The sequence below is a fragment of the Erpetoichthys calabaricus genome, chromosome 17 (genome assembly GCF_900747795.2).
Source record: "Erpetoichthys calabaricus chromosome 17, fErpCal1.3, whole genome shotgun sequence".
Classification (NCBI taxonomy): domain Eukaryota; kingdom Metazoa; phylum Chordata; class Cladistia; order Polypteriformes; family Polypteridae; genus Erpetoichthys; species Erpetoichthys calabaricus.
Genome location: NC_041410.2, coordinates 93,738,520 through 93,753,681, shown reverse-complemented (window position 1 = coordinate 93,753,681; position 15,162 = coordinate 93,738,520). Strand labels below are relative to the sequence as shown.

General features: G+C 38.4%; 1 protein-coding gene across 2 annotated transcripts in view; it reads left to right on the top strand.

Annotated features, from left to right (window-relative positions):
- The window catches only part of keap1b (kelch-like ECH-associated protein 1b), a 35,104-nt gene that overhangs the window by 16,729 nt on the left and 3,213 nt on the right, over positions 1 to 15,162 (top strand). For both annotated transcript variants that reach the window (XM_051920579.1, XM_028823679.2), the window contains 2 exons: positions 10,826 to 11,511; positions 14,496 to 14,701. In XM_051920579.1, the coding sequence (XP_051776539.1) occupies positions 10,826 to 11,511; positions 14,496 to 14,701 (892 nt within the window). The remainder of the gene's footprint in view (positions 1 to 10,825; positions 11,512 to 14,495; positions 14,702 to 15,162) is intronic.

Below are 15,162 nucleotides of genomic sequence, written 5' to 3'. Positions count from 1 at the left end.
CTGGGTGATTAAAGTGGATAGAAGCACACTGAAGCACTGGTGTCTGTAAACCTCTAGCCTAAGGGCCACTGCCAAATGACAGGACAAGCATAATGGCTATCAATTTTAATTAAGCTGTCTGACATAAAATTGGCACATTTCTGCCACCCTAGTGCATCTTAGTGTGCTCATTTTGGGCAGGGCAGTATAATATCCATATTACTAACCGAGAATGGTAAACCGGATGGCATGGACGCAGGTACACGGCGATGGGACCATGAGATGTACTGCGCAGGCACGTACAGTGCACGTCTCATACACCGCAAGCGAAGTCGTATCCACCGCACACGAAGGAGTCACAGCCCAAAAACGAAAGAGCTCAGCTGACGTGAATGAGAAATGAAGCAACAACGTGCCCATAGCTAACGACTACCGACACGGCCACACAAAAAAGAGGATTCTGCGCTGCAGCCCAGATTCAAACGGAAGAGGCTACGGAGGCCCCACAGGTCCTCAAAGATAGTACGGAAGGCGCGGGAAAGTACGAAAGGCAAAGGCGCCTACACAGCATAGTGAAACCCGACCTAGTACGGAAGGCGCAAGCGTCACCGCCATATTGTGAGTGGCACTACTGCGGAGTGAAGTTAGGAATAATGTGCTGCTTGGGATTGTATAAACCGCTGAACGCTTTACACCAAATTCAAACACAATACAGCTCAACGATACAAACACGAGCCCACCTGGATAAGATCAATGTACGCAGGCGCCTACAATGCGCGTCTGAGACTGCGGAAGCAAAGCAGGCACGGGTTCAAAATGAACACGGAAGCAAAGCAGGCACGGGTTCAAAACGAACGAGCTCGACTGATGGATATACAAACACGAGCCCGCCTGGATAAAATCAATGAACGCACTAAGATCAATTTAAAATGCAAATAAATGCTTGGATCAAGACTTTTTAAGGAATATTATTTTATGATGAAACCTTTTGTAAAATTGTTGTAAAAAAGTTTGAACTAATAAAGTTGTAGTCAACTTTAGAAAATGACGAACATGGCACTCTGATTTATGCTTTTAGAAGACTTGCTAAATGTCGTCATTCAGTGTAATTCATGTGTAAACATAGCTTGCTTTTTGTGCTGTTTTGAGGTGTTTAATACTGTGACAGTAAAATGTGTAACATGGGAGCAGCTTTGTGAAGCAGTTCATAGTGTATTTTTAACATTATGTCTTTTGCTGTAATTATGAACAGGAATCTAGAAGTGGTGCTTTTTTATATGGTGTAGGGTGGAATGTTTACTAAGCAAGTGTAGTTTCGTCATGGTAGTATTGTTGGTTGGTTGGTTTTTTTTTTTTTTTTTTATCCCTTTTTATGTAAAAAAATAGTTTTGAAATAATTTTAACCATGGTTTCTAACATACATACAAACATTTTCAAGCTTGCATAGAAAAGTATTGTGATGTTTTCTATGTAAATCAGTCTTTTTAATTGTGGTGAGTCACTACTGTGATTTGATTGTGCTCTTGAAATTTAACCTCTAGAAACCCATTTTTTACTCCAATGCCCCCCAGTAAATGCTGGTGTTTTTCAATATTGCATTTGGTGAAAAGTATACACAAGATACCAAGGCATTGCATAGACTCTGGTGATCAAGACAGGCGAGGTTGTAAAGTGTGTGTGTGTTTTTTTTTTTTTTTTTTTTTCCTTCCCTCAGCTAACTTAACGGAACTGTTTGGTATAAGGAGTACATATGCCTGTCTGATTGCTACCCAAGAACTAAACAGTCATGTGCTGCAAATGAAAATTTGTCTATATGAATGCAACCATGATACTATCTGTGATGGTTATGGTTGATATCTTATTTTGCAGACATTTAATATATATATATTTAGGAAATTTGTTGATCTTGTGGAATGGTAATTAGTGTTAGGTTCATTATTTGGCCTGGCTACTGTTTGTGTAGAATTGGTGTTTTTCTGTTGGAGTTCAGCTATTAGTATTTCCTCTCACATTCCAGAGAGGTGGTAGCTTAAGTAATTGCCATTTCTATATTGGTCCAGTGTAAGTTGTGTGTGTGTGTGTGTGTGTGTGTGTGTGTGTGAGAGAGAGAGAGAGAGAGAATACCTTGCAAGGAACTGGAATAACTTTAAGGTGTAAATTCTTCACACTGTCTAGTGATTTGGAAAACCTGCTGAGTAGAACCTCCTAATTAAGCTGGTTAGAAAATGATTATATAAGGGAGGTTGAGAGCACCCCCCGTGCTAATCTTGAGAAACCTTAAACTGAAACATGTTTCTGTCCATTTAATGGTCAACTCTGTTTAAGCAAATATGTGACAAGTCTGAAATAAACTGGATCATATAAGGAATATATTAAATACAGAAATGGTGAAGAAGCTTTGCAGGTGCAATGTGTAAATGAGTGTAAACTTGCCTCAAACACATACAGCAAAGAACGGGTTATGGTAGCACAAACCTTTTCTGAATTGGGTGATGTTAAAAGTAGTGCTTGTCAAAAATGTAGCTTTTGTCCATGGCTGTTTTTAGTTTATAAAATTTTCTAGGTAAATACAGTATGTAACTAACAAGCTGGCTAATTTTTATGATGATGCTAAATTAGCTGGAAAAATAGATACCCATGAGCCAGCAGAATCATTACAGATGAACTTGAACTGAATTGAGACTTGGACAGATAAAATTTAAGGTAAATAGATATAACATGCTATACAGTATGTGGGAAGTAAAATTTATAGAACTTAATACAAAACCTATAGAGTTGGAAACACTTTGAAGTTTGCAGTGTCTTGATCTAGACAATATACAGAAGTGATTCATCAAAGGTTACGTGACATAACACAGTGTGTCATACACAAATCAAGAGTTTATTCTGAAGCTGTTCACAGCACTAGTGAGGCCTCCTCTGCAGTAGTATGTGTAGTTCTATATTATATATATGTAGTTCTATATAATGTGTAGTTCATTGTATATTACAATGGTAGAAAAGCACTGAAGTCCAGAGAAAAACATCTACAGTAGACTGATTGCAGGACTACAGGGTTTGTGCTAGTACAAAATTTCGGAAAGAGGTGTAAATTTGGAGTTTTAAGAAACAAACGTTTAAGAGGAGATATGAACGAAGTGTTCAGAACAATAAAAAAATGAGTGCAGTGGACTTCATCAGTTTTGGACAGTATTAAAGGTACTTTTCACACAAAAGTACTCTTGGATGTTCAAAATTCACTTGGATGATAGTATGTAAATAGCAATAGGCGGTATTTGTTGAACTCCATGTCCTGTTCTTGTTAGAATTGTTCTTCCGTTTTAATATTATGTCACTATTCAACTTAATAAACATGATTTTGAAATGTGGAAAGAAACTGGTAAACCTTGAGACAACCCACATAGACACACAATGATTATGTAGAACTGTATACTGAAGCTGAATGGACTGTGGATCGAATCATTTCTTGCACAACAGTGCCAAAATTCTGCCAATTGAAAACATAGAAATGCCTCAGAAATATAATAGGTTTTGTTCCGTCTCCCTCAGTATTAACTGGAAATACAGTTCAGCAAAACAGTAATTCAGCTCATTTCTTGAAAAGCCCCAGATCAGATATCAAAATACTAGCTTCCTCTAAACAGTTCCTAATACTTTTGAGGTAAAAGCTATTTTGTAAACCTTTTGAAACCTGCACAGTCACCAGTGTTTTCCAGAACAACCGATATATTGTCTTTACTGCTAAACCGTTACTCAGTTCACAGTATTGTATTACTACTACACTTTATTATTGACATCCATAAGTTCTATATGAATGGGCTCATTGACTTTTTACCATGTTCATTTTCCCTTAATTGTGAATCAGCAAAAACTGGGATTGATTAGACCAAACAATATCTCATCGATTGTTTTGTTTTGTTTTCTTCCGAGTTCGGAAAACAAATGCCAACAGTAGTGGAATCAATTTGAATTATCAGCTTTCATATTCCAACTGTGACCCATTGTGAGAGGTTATAAGCTCTGATATGTTTCCTGGTTTTATTTTGTTGTTTTTATCATCCACTTCATGTCATTTGTTAGTTTTCCCAGGAAATCTAATTTAATTGGACAGAATGCTGCAAAGGGTACCTGTAACATAATGTATGTTGTTATATAATATCTTATGCTGAACCCTAGGTCAGTTGCACATTATTACATTGCATTTCTAAGAGTATTGGAGTAATGTTCATTTCAAATAGGGCTACATCTAAGAATTGAGATAGTGTTTGTCCTGTCTATGCTATATAGTGTATATACAAATTTGTAGAAAGGTGACCTGCTGCTACACTGCAAATGTTAGAGTGATGTACTGTATGATTGATATCCCACACTATATACATTGCCCAGAATAAGTACACCTCTGCCATTATTTAAAGGGTGTGTTCATAATGGGATCGGGTGAAGTCCCCTTCTCCCCCCCCCTTTCTCTGTAGTATAACAAAGAACCCTTACCTGTTACCACAAGACTTGCTTTTTAAGAAAACAGTGCCGTGAATTTTACTGTATATTAACAATCTTTATAGTAACTTTAATAAAGCTTTCTGTGTTGCTGTAGAAGTTTAAAGGCAGAATTCAAATAAACTTTACTACCTACTGTAACTTGTTAGGCTTTGATCATAGTATTTGACCATCTCACACACAGTATTTTATTTAAATATACCGTATGTATGTGTGTGTATAGGTATATTGATAGATATTTAATATAATGAGCGCACATACACACAGGAGTGAGCAAAGGTAGGTTTACAATTGTTTGTATGGAAGAAAAAATGCAGGTTATTCTTTTAGTCTACTAGCTAATAACAATCAGAAGAAGACCAATAGCACAAGTGAATAATACAGTAATTAAATAATATAAGAATAAACTTTGTTTTGTCCACCCCTGTATATATGCGTGTGTGTATGTGTGTAAATAAATTGTTCTGAGCATATTTTAGCATGTGTTGCTTTACTTACGCACCCTGTAATTATTTCACTCCTGTTTCACTATTTTTAAGTTTTGAGTTCCGTTTTCTGAATCGGTATGTTGAGTTGTGTTCACTATTGCATTGTAGTTGTGAGAGTCTGCTATTTAGAGGTTTAAGACATAATTTTAGGAAAGTATTTCCCTGTTTCTGGGCACTTATCAAATGCTTCTAGATCAAGCTTATCTATTGTTGTCCTATAATTTTTAAGTTTTAGGATATCTTGCTCTTTTTATTTATTCATTTATTTATTGGTATAGCAAAGCAAAGCGTTTTGACTACATATGAATATTCCAGTTATTTTGAAGATTGGTTGTGACCTGAATGTGGGATCACCAGATGGCCCAACATACCAGGTATAGTATGCAGCGTGTCTTGGCAGTGCCCATACAGAGTCTTTGTGAGCGTGATCACAGTTTAGGAACAATACAATATGTATTATAGCTGTTTAGTTATTTTAAAATGAACACATTAAAGTAGCAACAAAATTGCATTAAAATTAATGAAGTGTGCTGAAGACGTGATGACCTGAGCCTTTTCAGAAGCTGTACAGGACTGCACAAGCTGTTCTTTAAAATAAATTGTACAATGTGATTACTTTAGCTTTTCCATCTGTTTTATACTGTGTGATCTGTAGGGTACATTGCTGGGTGCCAGTCCCCAGGCACAACCTCACAGGCACAAGTCCCAGGTTCAAATTAAAGGTTTAGTACAACAAAATACCTTTTTAAAGGCTTCTTCTCACAGTTGCACAAATACAATATAATTCTTTGTTCCCTTTCTCTACTTCTCCTGGACAAGCCTCAAGTCCATCCTCCACTCTCAATTTCAACTTTCCTGGGTGAGGCAGCACAGTTCCTTTTATGTAAGACCTGGGGGTATTTCTGTGCTAGGACATGGTCTGTAGGAAGTGCTTCTGGCTTATGCAGAAATCCCAGAAAGTAGGCACCCCCCTGGTGGCATCCACAGAATCCAGAATCGGGGGATTATGTAGTATGTTGTCTCACCCATCTCTTCATTATAGTGGCCTCCCAGATGACCGTTGTTCTTCGGTCCATCTCCACCTGAAAGGTGGTGTGCCCTCTTTTATACTGGCATCACCTGACTACTTAATACTTTGCCTTCCCGGCCAGGTTAGAAACCATATACAGTGGAACCTCGGTTCATGAACGTCTCGGTACACGTACAAATCGGTTTACGACCAAAAAGTTTGCCAAACTTTTGCCTCTGTTCACGACCACACACTCGGTATACGAACAAGCCAGTTTCCCTTTCGGTTTGTACATGTTCAGTCTGTCCCTGTGCATTTCCTGTGCAGCGAGCCAGAGAGAGAGCGCGACACACACAGGCAGCACGAGAGAGAGACACACGCACACACAGGCAGCACGAAGTAGACGTGCGCGCACACACACAGGCAGCGCGAGAGAGAGGGGGCTGGACACAGGTAGGAAGGTAGTTAAAGAATGTACTGGGCTTGATTTTGTTTTCACTTCTGTTTACAGCGATCGGTTTGTAGTGTGCATTGTTGCAATGTTACTTTTCTTGGTGGTTTGTTAAATTACGGATTTTTCCAAATGTTCATTTTTTTTTCTGTGCTTAAAACTCATTTAAAAAAAAATGTTTTTAGCCAGCGGTTGGTAGCACTATAGCGCGAACTATTGCAGTGTTAGTTTTCTCTGTTGTTCAAGGTTTTCTCAGTGTTATTCAATGTTTTTACTTTTAGTTTACTATTACAATGTGCGTTCTATGGTTTAATTAACTATATTTGTGCTTAAAAACTTAAAAAAAAAAAAAATAATACAGTTCGTATGGTCTGGAACAGATTAATTGTATTTACATACAATCCTATGGGGGGAAATTGCTTCGGTTTACGACCAGAGTTTTGGAACGAATTATGGTCGTGAACCGAGGTTCCACTGTACCATCTTGACAGGGACACCAGGGAATGCCTGTCATCCATCACAACTGATGTATCAGTTCATCTTTCAACAGGAAACAGGTACTTAGAATTAGTGAACGTTTTGATTTGTTTTGTTACATGTTGTTTAAACTGTGTTTTGTATTCTATGTGTGGGTCAGGCGTGCCATTATACATGTTCTGTAAAACAATTAGAAAATGACTGTAATATCACATTTACAAAATACAATTTCAAGTTGGCAATTCAGGATTGTAGTTCTTGTAACTGTGGTGCTCACTTTGTATATTGAGTAGTACAACACTTGAGAACAGGTTCTTGTTAACTAAAGTAATGGCAGAAAACAAACTTGCAGTAAACTTGTAATAGCCATGGAATTCAGTAATTCGCCTATTGTCACCTGACTTCTATTCTATAGTGATATATGGTTACCAACAAGATGCTCCTCAATCCGGATTTAAAAACAGATGAATTATTATATAGAAATTGTCAAGAAGTTTCTCTTAAGTTGTAATTTAATTTTTAAAATATTGTGTTTTCAGTCTAGTTTTCCTGATACTGCCAGTAAACCAATATTGGAGCTTCCAAAAAAAACTTCATCCAAGGCTTTTTTTTTTTTTGTTTCATTTTTTCTTTGATTTTTTTTTTTTTAAATATAAATAGGACATGACCATCATTTTAATGGCTTTTAGTTTAATATTGTTCATGTGCAAAATTTTGCACATGGACACAGTCTCGGAAATTTATTTTTAGTGCATCTCCTCAGTAATCGCACTAACTCTGGCAGTGTTACAGAAGGCTGAGGAGAGACTTTTGACCTGGTAAAAAAAAATTGATGTAAATCTCACACTTGAATACTGAAACTCTAGAATGATTTTCAGTGAGTCTGTAGCACTTGCTAAGAGCAGTGTGGAAAATTAGCCATTTTTATGCAGGACAAATACATAGCTAGGCATTCATTTCGGTTTTTAAATTAGTTTACTACCTTTACAACTACTCAACAATGAATCATTTACTTTAAAAGTCTAGCATATAGTGTAGTTGAACCCAGATTTCTGTCCTGCCAATAAAGTCCAATTTTAGGATGACAGGCTATTATTGTGTGTGTGTGTGTGTGTATTTATAATATTACTAGTAATTTGTATTTTATTATGCTTATTTCTTCTCTCGGAGAAACTGAGATATGTATTGAAATCTGTACACTAGAACTGGAACCATTTACAGGCCAGTAATGTAACAGGTGTTTAATGTGTTTAGGGGCTGTATTTAAACGAATCTGAAACGGCAGTGACATACCTAGTATCAAGGTAACATCATGATTTCAGATATGGAGGACAATTGGGTAAGATAGTAGATGTTGATTAGTGTGTACAAGTTAGAATTTCACTGTACCCTGTTTTGTGGTCTGTTATTCCTAAAACCCAGAACAGATAATGTTGCACCGTCGTTTTAAAAAAGATTGTGCTGACCTCTATAGTGGTATGATCTAAGGTTAGACCAGGGCTGGACTGATGAGTGAGGCAGCACAATTTTCTGCATTGTCATTTATCTTGTGCCTTGGGGTTACATGCGTACATTATCACATGTCAGCACATTATCACATTCTTCCAGGAAATCTGTGCCATTAAATTATCAGACCTGCACTTTTAAACCAGTTTGGACTTTGACTGTGGTTGTTTTTCTCATTATTGATTCTAGAAACTGTGAGAAATGTTCTCATTTGATTACAGTTAAAGTATTATTGAAATTGATTGTTTTAGCTTATGGAGAAGTAGCTGTAGGTTTTCCCCTCTCCATTCCCCCAAAACCACCAGCCTTATTTGTTTTTCCATATTGCTTGTTTTTAAAAATGTCAATATAGAATGAACAGGCTTAAACAGGTACATTAAATTAAGATTCAGAAAACTTTTGTTTCCTTCCTTCCTTGACTGGCAACCAAAAATACTGAAATGCAATTGAGTCAACAAATGACTGACTAACTTGATCCATTTGCACGTGTTTTTCCATCATCCAGCATGTTTCTATAAAATGTTTGCAAGGAAAAAGTGAAGTTCTCTTGCAGTTCACAAAAATATTTAATAAAAAAAAAAAATCAACAGTTATGGAAATGTCTTGGATCACAGACTGAAATAATGTACTCCATTAACAGTAAAAATGGGTTTCTATTTAGTACTACTGTACTCTCTCATTTACCTTACTGTAGTAACTGAAGATGTTTTGTCTGCTTTGGTGTGTCACTGCAATGGTTCCGCATTCTACATTGTTATATTTAATTTAGCACAGCCTTGATGTGACTTCTAACCTCTTTACTTTTTCACCATTATTATTTTAACAAATGTGCAAGGGTCATATATTTGATCAATGTGTTATGCCAGCTTGTTCATTAAGTTCAGGTTTGTCTCAGCATGAGTCTGCTTAAATAAGGAGCCAACCCAAGCCAAGATGGCAAAGTCCATAGCAAGGCATCCATTATGCACACACTCGCACAAGGTCATTTTTAGAGTTGCCAACTATACTAACATACAAGCAGTTGGGAAAATGGAATGACTTGGCAATATTTGTATGTTTTATAACAGTCTTGTGAGAGTCTAAAGTTCTGGTCCATTAATTTAACATCTCTCACCCCGATTTTAAATGATAGAATTGCTTACCTGCAAAGGTAAAAATGGAATACTGCTTCAGCAATGCAGACTGTTTTACCTGGTATCTTACAGCAAGAAAGGCAGGTTACAGAGAAAAAGTTTGTGTGTGTGTGTGTGTGCCATGGAAGACCCCGCTGGACAATAAATAGCACAATCTCTTGCCAAGCTGGAAGGTGCCAGGAGTTGGACGAACAGAAGCCTACGGCCTGGAGCAGTTCCATCCCCCATATGTTAGGTGGCAGTGGTCCGGTGGAGGTGTCCCAGCTTGGACAACTGCAGGGGCTTATGTGAACTGGAGTCCAGAAGTGCAATCCTGTCGGGGGGGGGGGGGTCCCTGGGTGTCACAAGGGATTGCTGTCAGGGGAGGACTTCCCTGGTTCTCCAACAACCCGGAAGTGCTCCTCACAAGTTAGCTGAGTCATCAGAAGCCTTTCCGGGTCCAGTTTAAAAAAAAAAAAAAAAAAAAAAAAAAAAGAGCCGGCTGCCTTACCTTGGGGAGTCATATATGGGAGGCAGAAGGAGATGAAAGAACTTCATTGTTTGTGTGGATATTGGCTGTGCTTTATTGTAAAGGTGCTTGGTGAATTAAAAATCCATTATTTGAACCCATGACTGTGTTGGACATTTTTGAGTCTTTTGGGGCTTGGTGGCATCCAATAATGGTTACATGCTCCCAATAAACAGTTACTCTAGTGTAACAATGTGCGTGTTAATTGACCGTGTTAAAACACACTAATATATCCTTTCTAAACTTGATGTAAAGATTTTGGAGCATTGTCCGTTGCATTGTGCCAAGCACCCTATTCTGGAGGATGAGTTCAGAGTCCCACTCAAACAATTTAGAACTATGGTTAAAATCACAAAGTAGCAAATACTGGAAGGAAGTTTAGCCACCCCCAAAATACACCTTCTGAAAACTCAAATCATTTGTTGTCTGTTAAAGCAAAATTTGTTTTTTTGCATCCATGTTAAATCCTCTCCCCACCCCTGAGTCTTTGTTTGTTTTCATTTTGCTACAAATAAGCCAAGGGTGTTTCAGTAGGAAAGTCATTATTAGAATTTAGTGAAGTTACTGCTGACACAATGAATCTTTAAATTACACTTGTTGGCACATCTGCATTTCAAGCTCTGAGATTTCTATTTACTGTAGGATTTGCTTAGGTTCTGTCTGCAACTTAAAGAAATCAGTTAATATATACATTATGTAAGGTTAGCTGTCACCGCTTTGTCTCTTTGTCTGCAAACGAAATTTAATCAATATGTTGTTCATATCTTTTTGTGATAGGTAGCTAAACAGGAGGAGTTCTTCAACCTTACACACTGCCAGCTGGTGACCCTGATTAGCCGGGATGAGCTGAATGTTCGCTGTGAGTCAGAGGTCTTCCATGCATGTATCGACTGGGTGAAATATGACAGTGAGAACCGACGGCCCTTCGTCAACGCCCTTCTGCGTGCTGTGCGGTGCCATTCCCTTACACCTCACTTCCTACAGATGCAGCTCCAGAAGTGTGAGATTCTCATGTCGGACACTCAAAGCAAAGATTACCTCTCACAGATCTTCCAGGATCTCACTTTGCACAAACCTACCAAAGTCCTGTCCTGCCGCACCCCACGTGTGCCCCAGCTCATCTACACTGCTGGGGGTTACTACCGTCAATCTCTAAGCTATTTAGAGGCATACAACCCCTGTGATGGGACATGGATTCGGCTGAAAGACCTGCAGGTGCCACGAAGTGGACTAGCAGGCTGTGTGATTGGTGGCTTATTCTATGCTGTAGGAGGCAGGAATAATGCTCCCGATGGAAATATGGATTCAAATGCTTTGGACTGTTATAACCCCATGAATAACCAGTGGTCCCCATGTTCCTCCATGAGTGTTCCCCGCAACCGGATTGGAGTGGGTGTTATTGATGGGATGATATATGCGGTGGGAGGATCCCATGGGTGCATTCATCACAACAGTGTTGAGCGGTAAGTGATGCATCTGAGTGTTTCTGAATGTCAGGGCTACCAGTGAGAAGCCATAAAATATTTTTAAAGAGTTGTTTTTTTCCCTACTCTGGTTACTTTTTATCCACTCTGGGGGTGATGGAGCATTTTGCCCCAAAACAACTGTCAGTTACACACATACACTGCTCTAATCCACAGCAAAGAACTTTGTGTGGCTAGGTGTGAAAGGAGCAATTTTGTTCCAAAGAATTTACCTTGCTTAGGAAGCAGAAGTTGAGAATATGGTGTCTTCATGAGAAAACAATTGGTAATAGTAAAAGATACCCACCATGTGTTTAATAAGGTCAGAAGGGAAAAAGTACAACTGTAGTGTGATGTATGATTTAGAGAGAACTGTTATTGGAGACCAGGGTGTATGTCCTGGGTGTTCCCTCTGTGGAGTTTGCATGTTCTCCCCATCTTCATGTGGGTTTCCTCCTACAGTCCAACGACATGCAGGTTAGGTGGATTGGCGATGTTAAATTGTCCTGATGTCTCTGTGTATTGTAACTCTGTGATGGACTGTCAATGGATTGCTTGTACCTGAAGCTTGCTGAGTTAGGCTGCAGCTCCTCTGTGACCCTGCTTAGGATAAACTGGTTTGAAAACGGATGGATGAATATTGTAGAACGTTGAGATGCAAAGTCCAGTAAAAATGTCAGAATTGTATAATAAGAATTAAGTTCACTCTGGGAAATGCATGAACTTCATCATTCAAGTTCTTCTCCAAGTGATATGCCTCATAGTTTGATTAATTTAAAATCTGTACAGGTCAATAGCAGCTGAATCACGTTTGATTTTCTCATTTTCATTTTTCTAAATGGAATGTCCCTGCAGTACTTTGTGTCTTGGGTATGTTGGGTATTACATTTGTCCAAGACACACACACTTGTTCCAGTGCAGCCTGTCTTTGAATTCCGCTCGCTCGTCTCACTCTCCTCAATGCTTTCACCACATTCCCCCTCCCTAAGCCATTGCAGCTTAGCCTGTCTATAATTCTTTATGTTCCTTAAATGTAAACAGTCAAACTTCATTACTTTGAACACCCCTGGGATTTATACTTAGTAAAATGAGCTCTGTTCTTCCAGTCGTGAATCACCCTCTTGTACAGTCTGTTCACAGGTGGGGTTATGTAAACAGACTATTTTTAGTTGATGAGTTGCCATTTTTGAGAGCATCTCAGATCTAAAGCAATTTTCAACATTGCTTTTTATAATAATTCATTGTTAAAAGCAGGTGTGTTCAGGTAAAGACTTTTAGCCATTCATGATGCAGTACTGTGTGATGGTGCCTCTTCCAGAGACTTACAATGTGAGTGCTTGGTAGTGGCTTTCAGCACGCAACAGTGAACAAAGCTGTCAAGTCCAACATCTCTGACCCCTTACTATTAGTTCAGGTTAAGGAAGAGAGTCGTACTCGCAAGTTATGATGCCAGAAAGTGGAGTAGCACATACAACTAAAAATCTGCACAAATTCAAAGATTAGGTTACTGCTGAAAGGTGTTTTGGAGAGTAGGGGACAAAAAAAAATCATCTGTTCAAACTGATTCAACAAGAAAGCTGGAGCTGCTGCTCTTTTGAATTTTATATAAAAAGAAACAAAAACATGAATTCAATTTGCAGGTGATATTAAAGAATAACTTGAGCTCCTATAGAATTTGGTGGATATGTAGGAAAAAACATAACCTGATGCTTTGCAGATAGGAAAGAAAGGTTTGTGAAATATTACACAAATGGTTTACTGCAATTACAGGGGATAACAACACTGTTGCCTCACAGATTCTAAGTGCTAGTACAGATCACTGGCATCAGATTCTCTTGCATCCCCAAGAAGTAAATGTTTGTTTGGTTGGCATTTTCCTGAACACAATGGTAACACATTAATTTCATATGAACATATTCAACTAATGTAGTAACCTGTCAGTTATTGTGTTTATAAGTAGGGTGCTTCTCACACCACCATTGTGGCATCCTTTAAATGTTTGTACTCCAGATGTTGGTGGCAGTACTTTGTAGAGCTAGCACATTCTTTATCTGAAACATAAGGGTTACTTAAACAATGTCAGGAGTCCCACAATTACCCCATTGAGATTCTGGTTTTTGCTTGAATTTTAGATTTCACAAATTAGGGTACTAACAATTTTGAGAGAGATGGGTCCAAATCCATCAGGGACATTATGGACAAGCTGTCCCGAAAGGGCATAACAGTGGATAAGGCTTGTTAAAGAGGCAATGGAAAGTGCTGCCTCAGTTTTTATTGATGGGACAACAAATGCACAGTATGAAAGAGCACTAAAAAGCTTCTTTCCAGGATATGGCATCTTTTTGAAAGTCACACATTGTCTGGAGTTGTGATTAACAAATTATACATGATTAAGACAAAGACATTGTGTGTAGTTCATACCATAGATTGAAACCCTCTACTCTGGTTTTCTGACATCATATTCAGAGTGGCTTTCTGTCTTGGACTTACTTGTGCCACCTGCCTGCTTAGGCTTTGCCTTCTCGTGTGAGATGGACAGATCTATGGCTTGTTTTAGAAACTATAGCTTGCCCAGTGATGCACTGTGTTTCTTTCACTTATGTGTTTTACAGGGGTCTTCAATATAATCACAATATTGGGAAGCACAAACTCAAGGTGGCTGACATTGATTGAATAAGTGACAACAAAAGATTTATTTTTTTTATATAGGTGGATATTACAGTGGAAACGTACAGCAGCTGTAAAATATTTGAGTGCTAGACACAAAGTGTAGTTAGAAAATTGCAGGGAATGCAGACTTCAACTTTACGTTTTCCTATAGTGAATCAAACCCAGTGCCCTCATTAGTCCATGTCCCTATCTAGACCCTCTCGAAGTGGAAGGTTTTGTAATGCACTGTTCCCACACCTGCACTGTGCAGAGTTACCATTTGTTACATTACCTTCTGTTCCTGGAACTCTTACTCTGTTTGTATTGCCTTTCAGGTATGATCCAGAGAAGGATGAGTGGCAGTTGGTTGCCCAAATGCTGAGACGGCGAATAGGAGTGGGCGTAGCTGTAATTAACCGCCTTCTGTACGCGGTTGGTGGCTTTGATGGAACTTGCCGCTTGAACTCCTCGGAATGTTACTATCCTGAAAAAGATGAGTGGAAACCCATTGCCTCTATGAACAGTGTTCGCAGCGGAGCAGGTGAGATGCCACACAAGTTGTCACTACAAAGAAAAAATACAGGGATGTATGACTTGCACTGTGTAGTTATTTAATAATGGATGGTGGGGCATGAATTACAAAATAAATTTCTGCTAGCTAAGAGGAACAATCTTCTTGAATTTGACTTATCACGCTCAAAGGGTCCAATGTTTATTTTCTGTTGTAAGGGATACTTGACATCGATGTGAATATCTTAATTTATTAGAGTTTACTAGAAAAATGGCAATAATGTATTGTGTGTTGATTAGCATACAAGTAAGAACTTAACTGTACATGTGAAAATAATGACCCAGTAAATCCCTGTAATGTCATGGATCTTACAAGAAAGGAATGTTAAAGGTGATGCCATATGCCCAGAATTGAACTACTGCAGATACGGGTCAAAAGCAAAAAAAAAAAATCAACAATTCAAAGAGTGAAATAAAATGGTCAAAAAATAA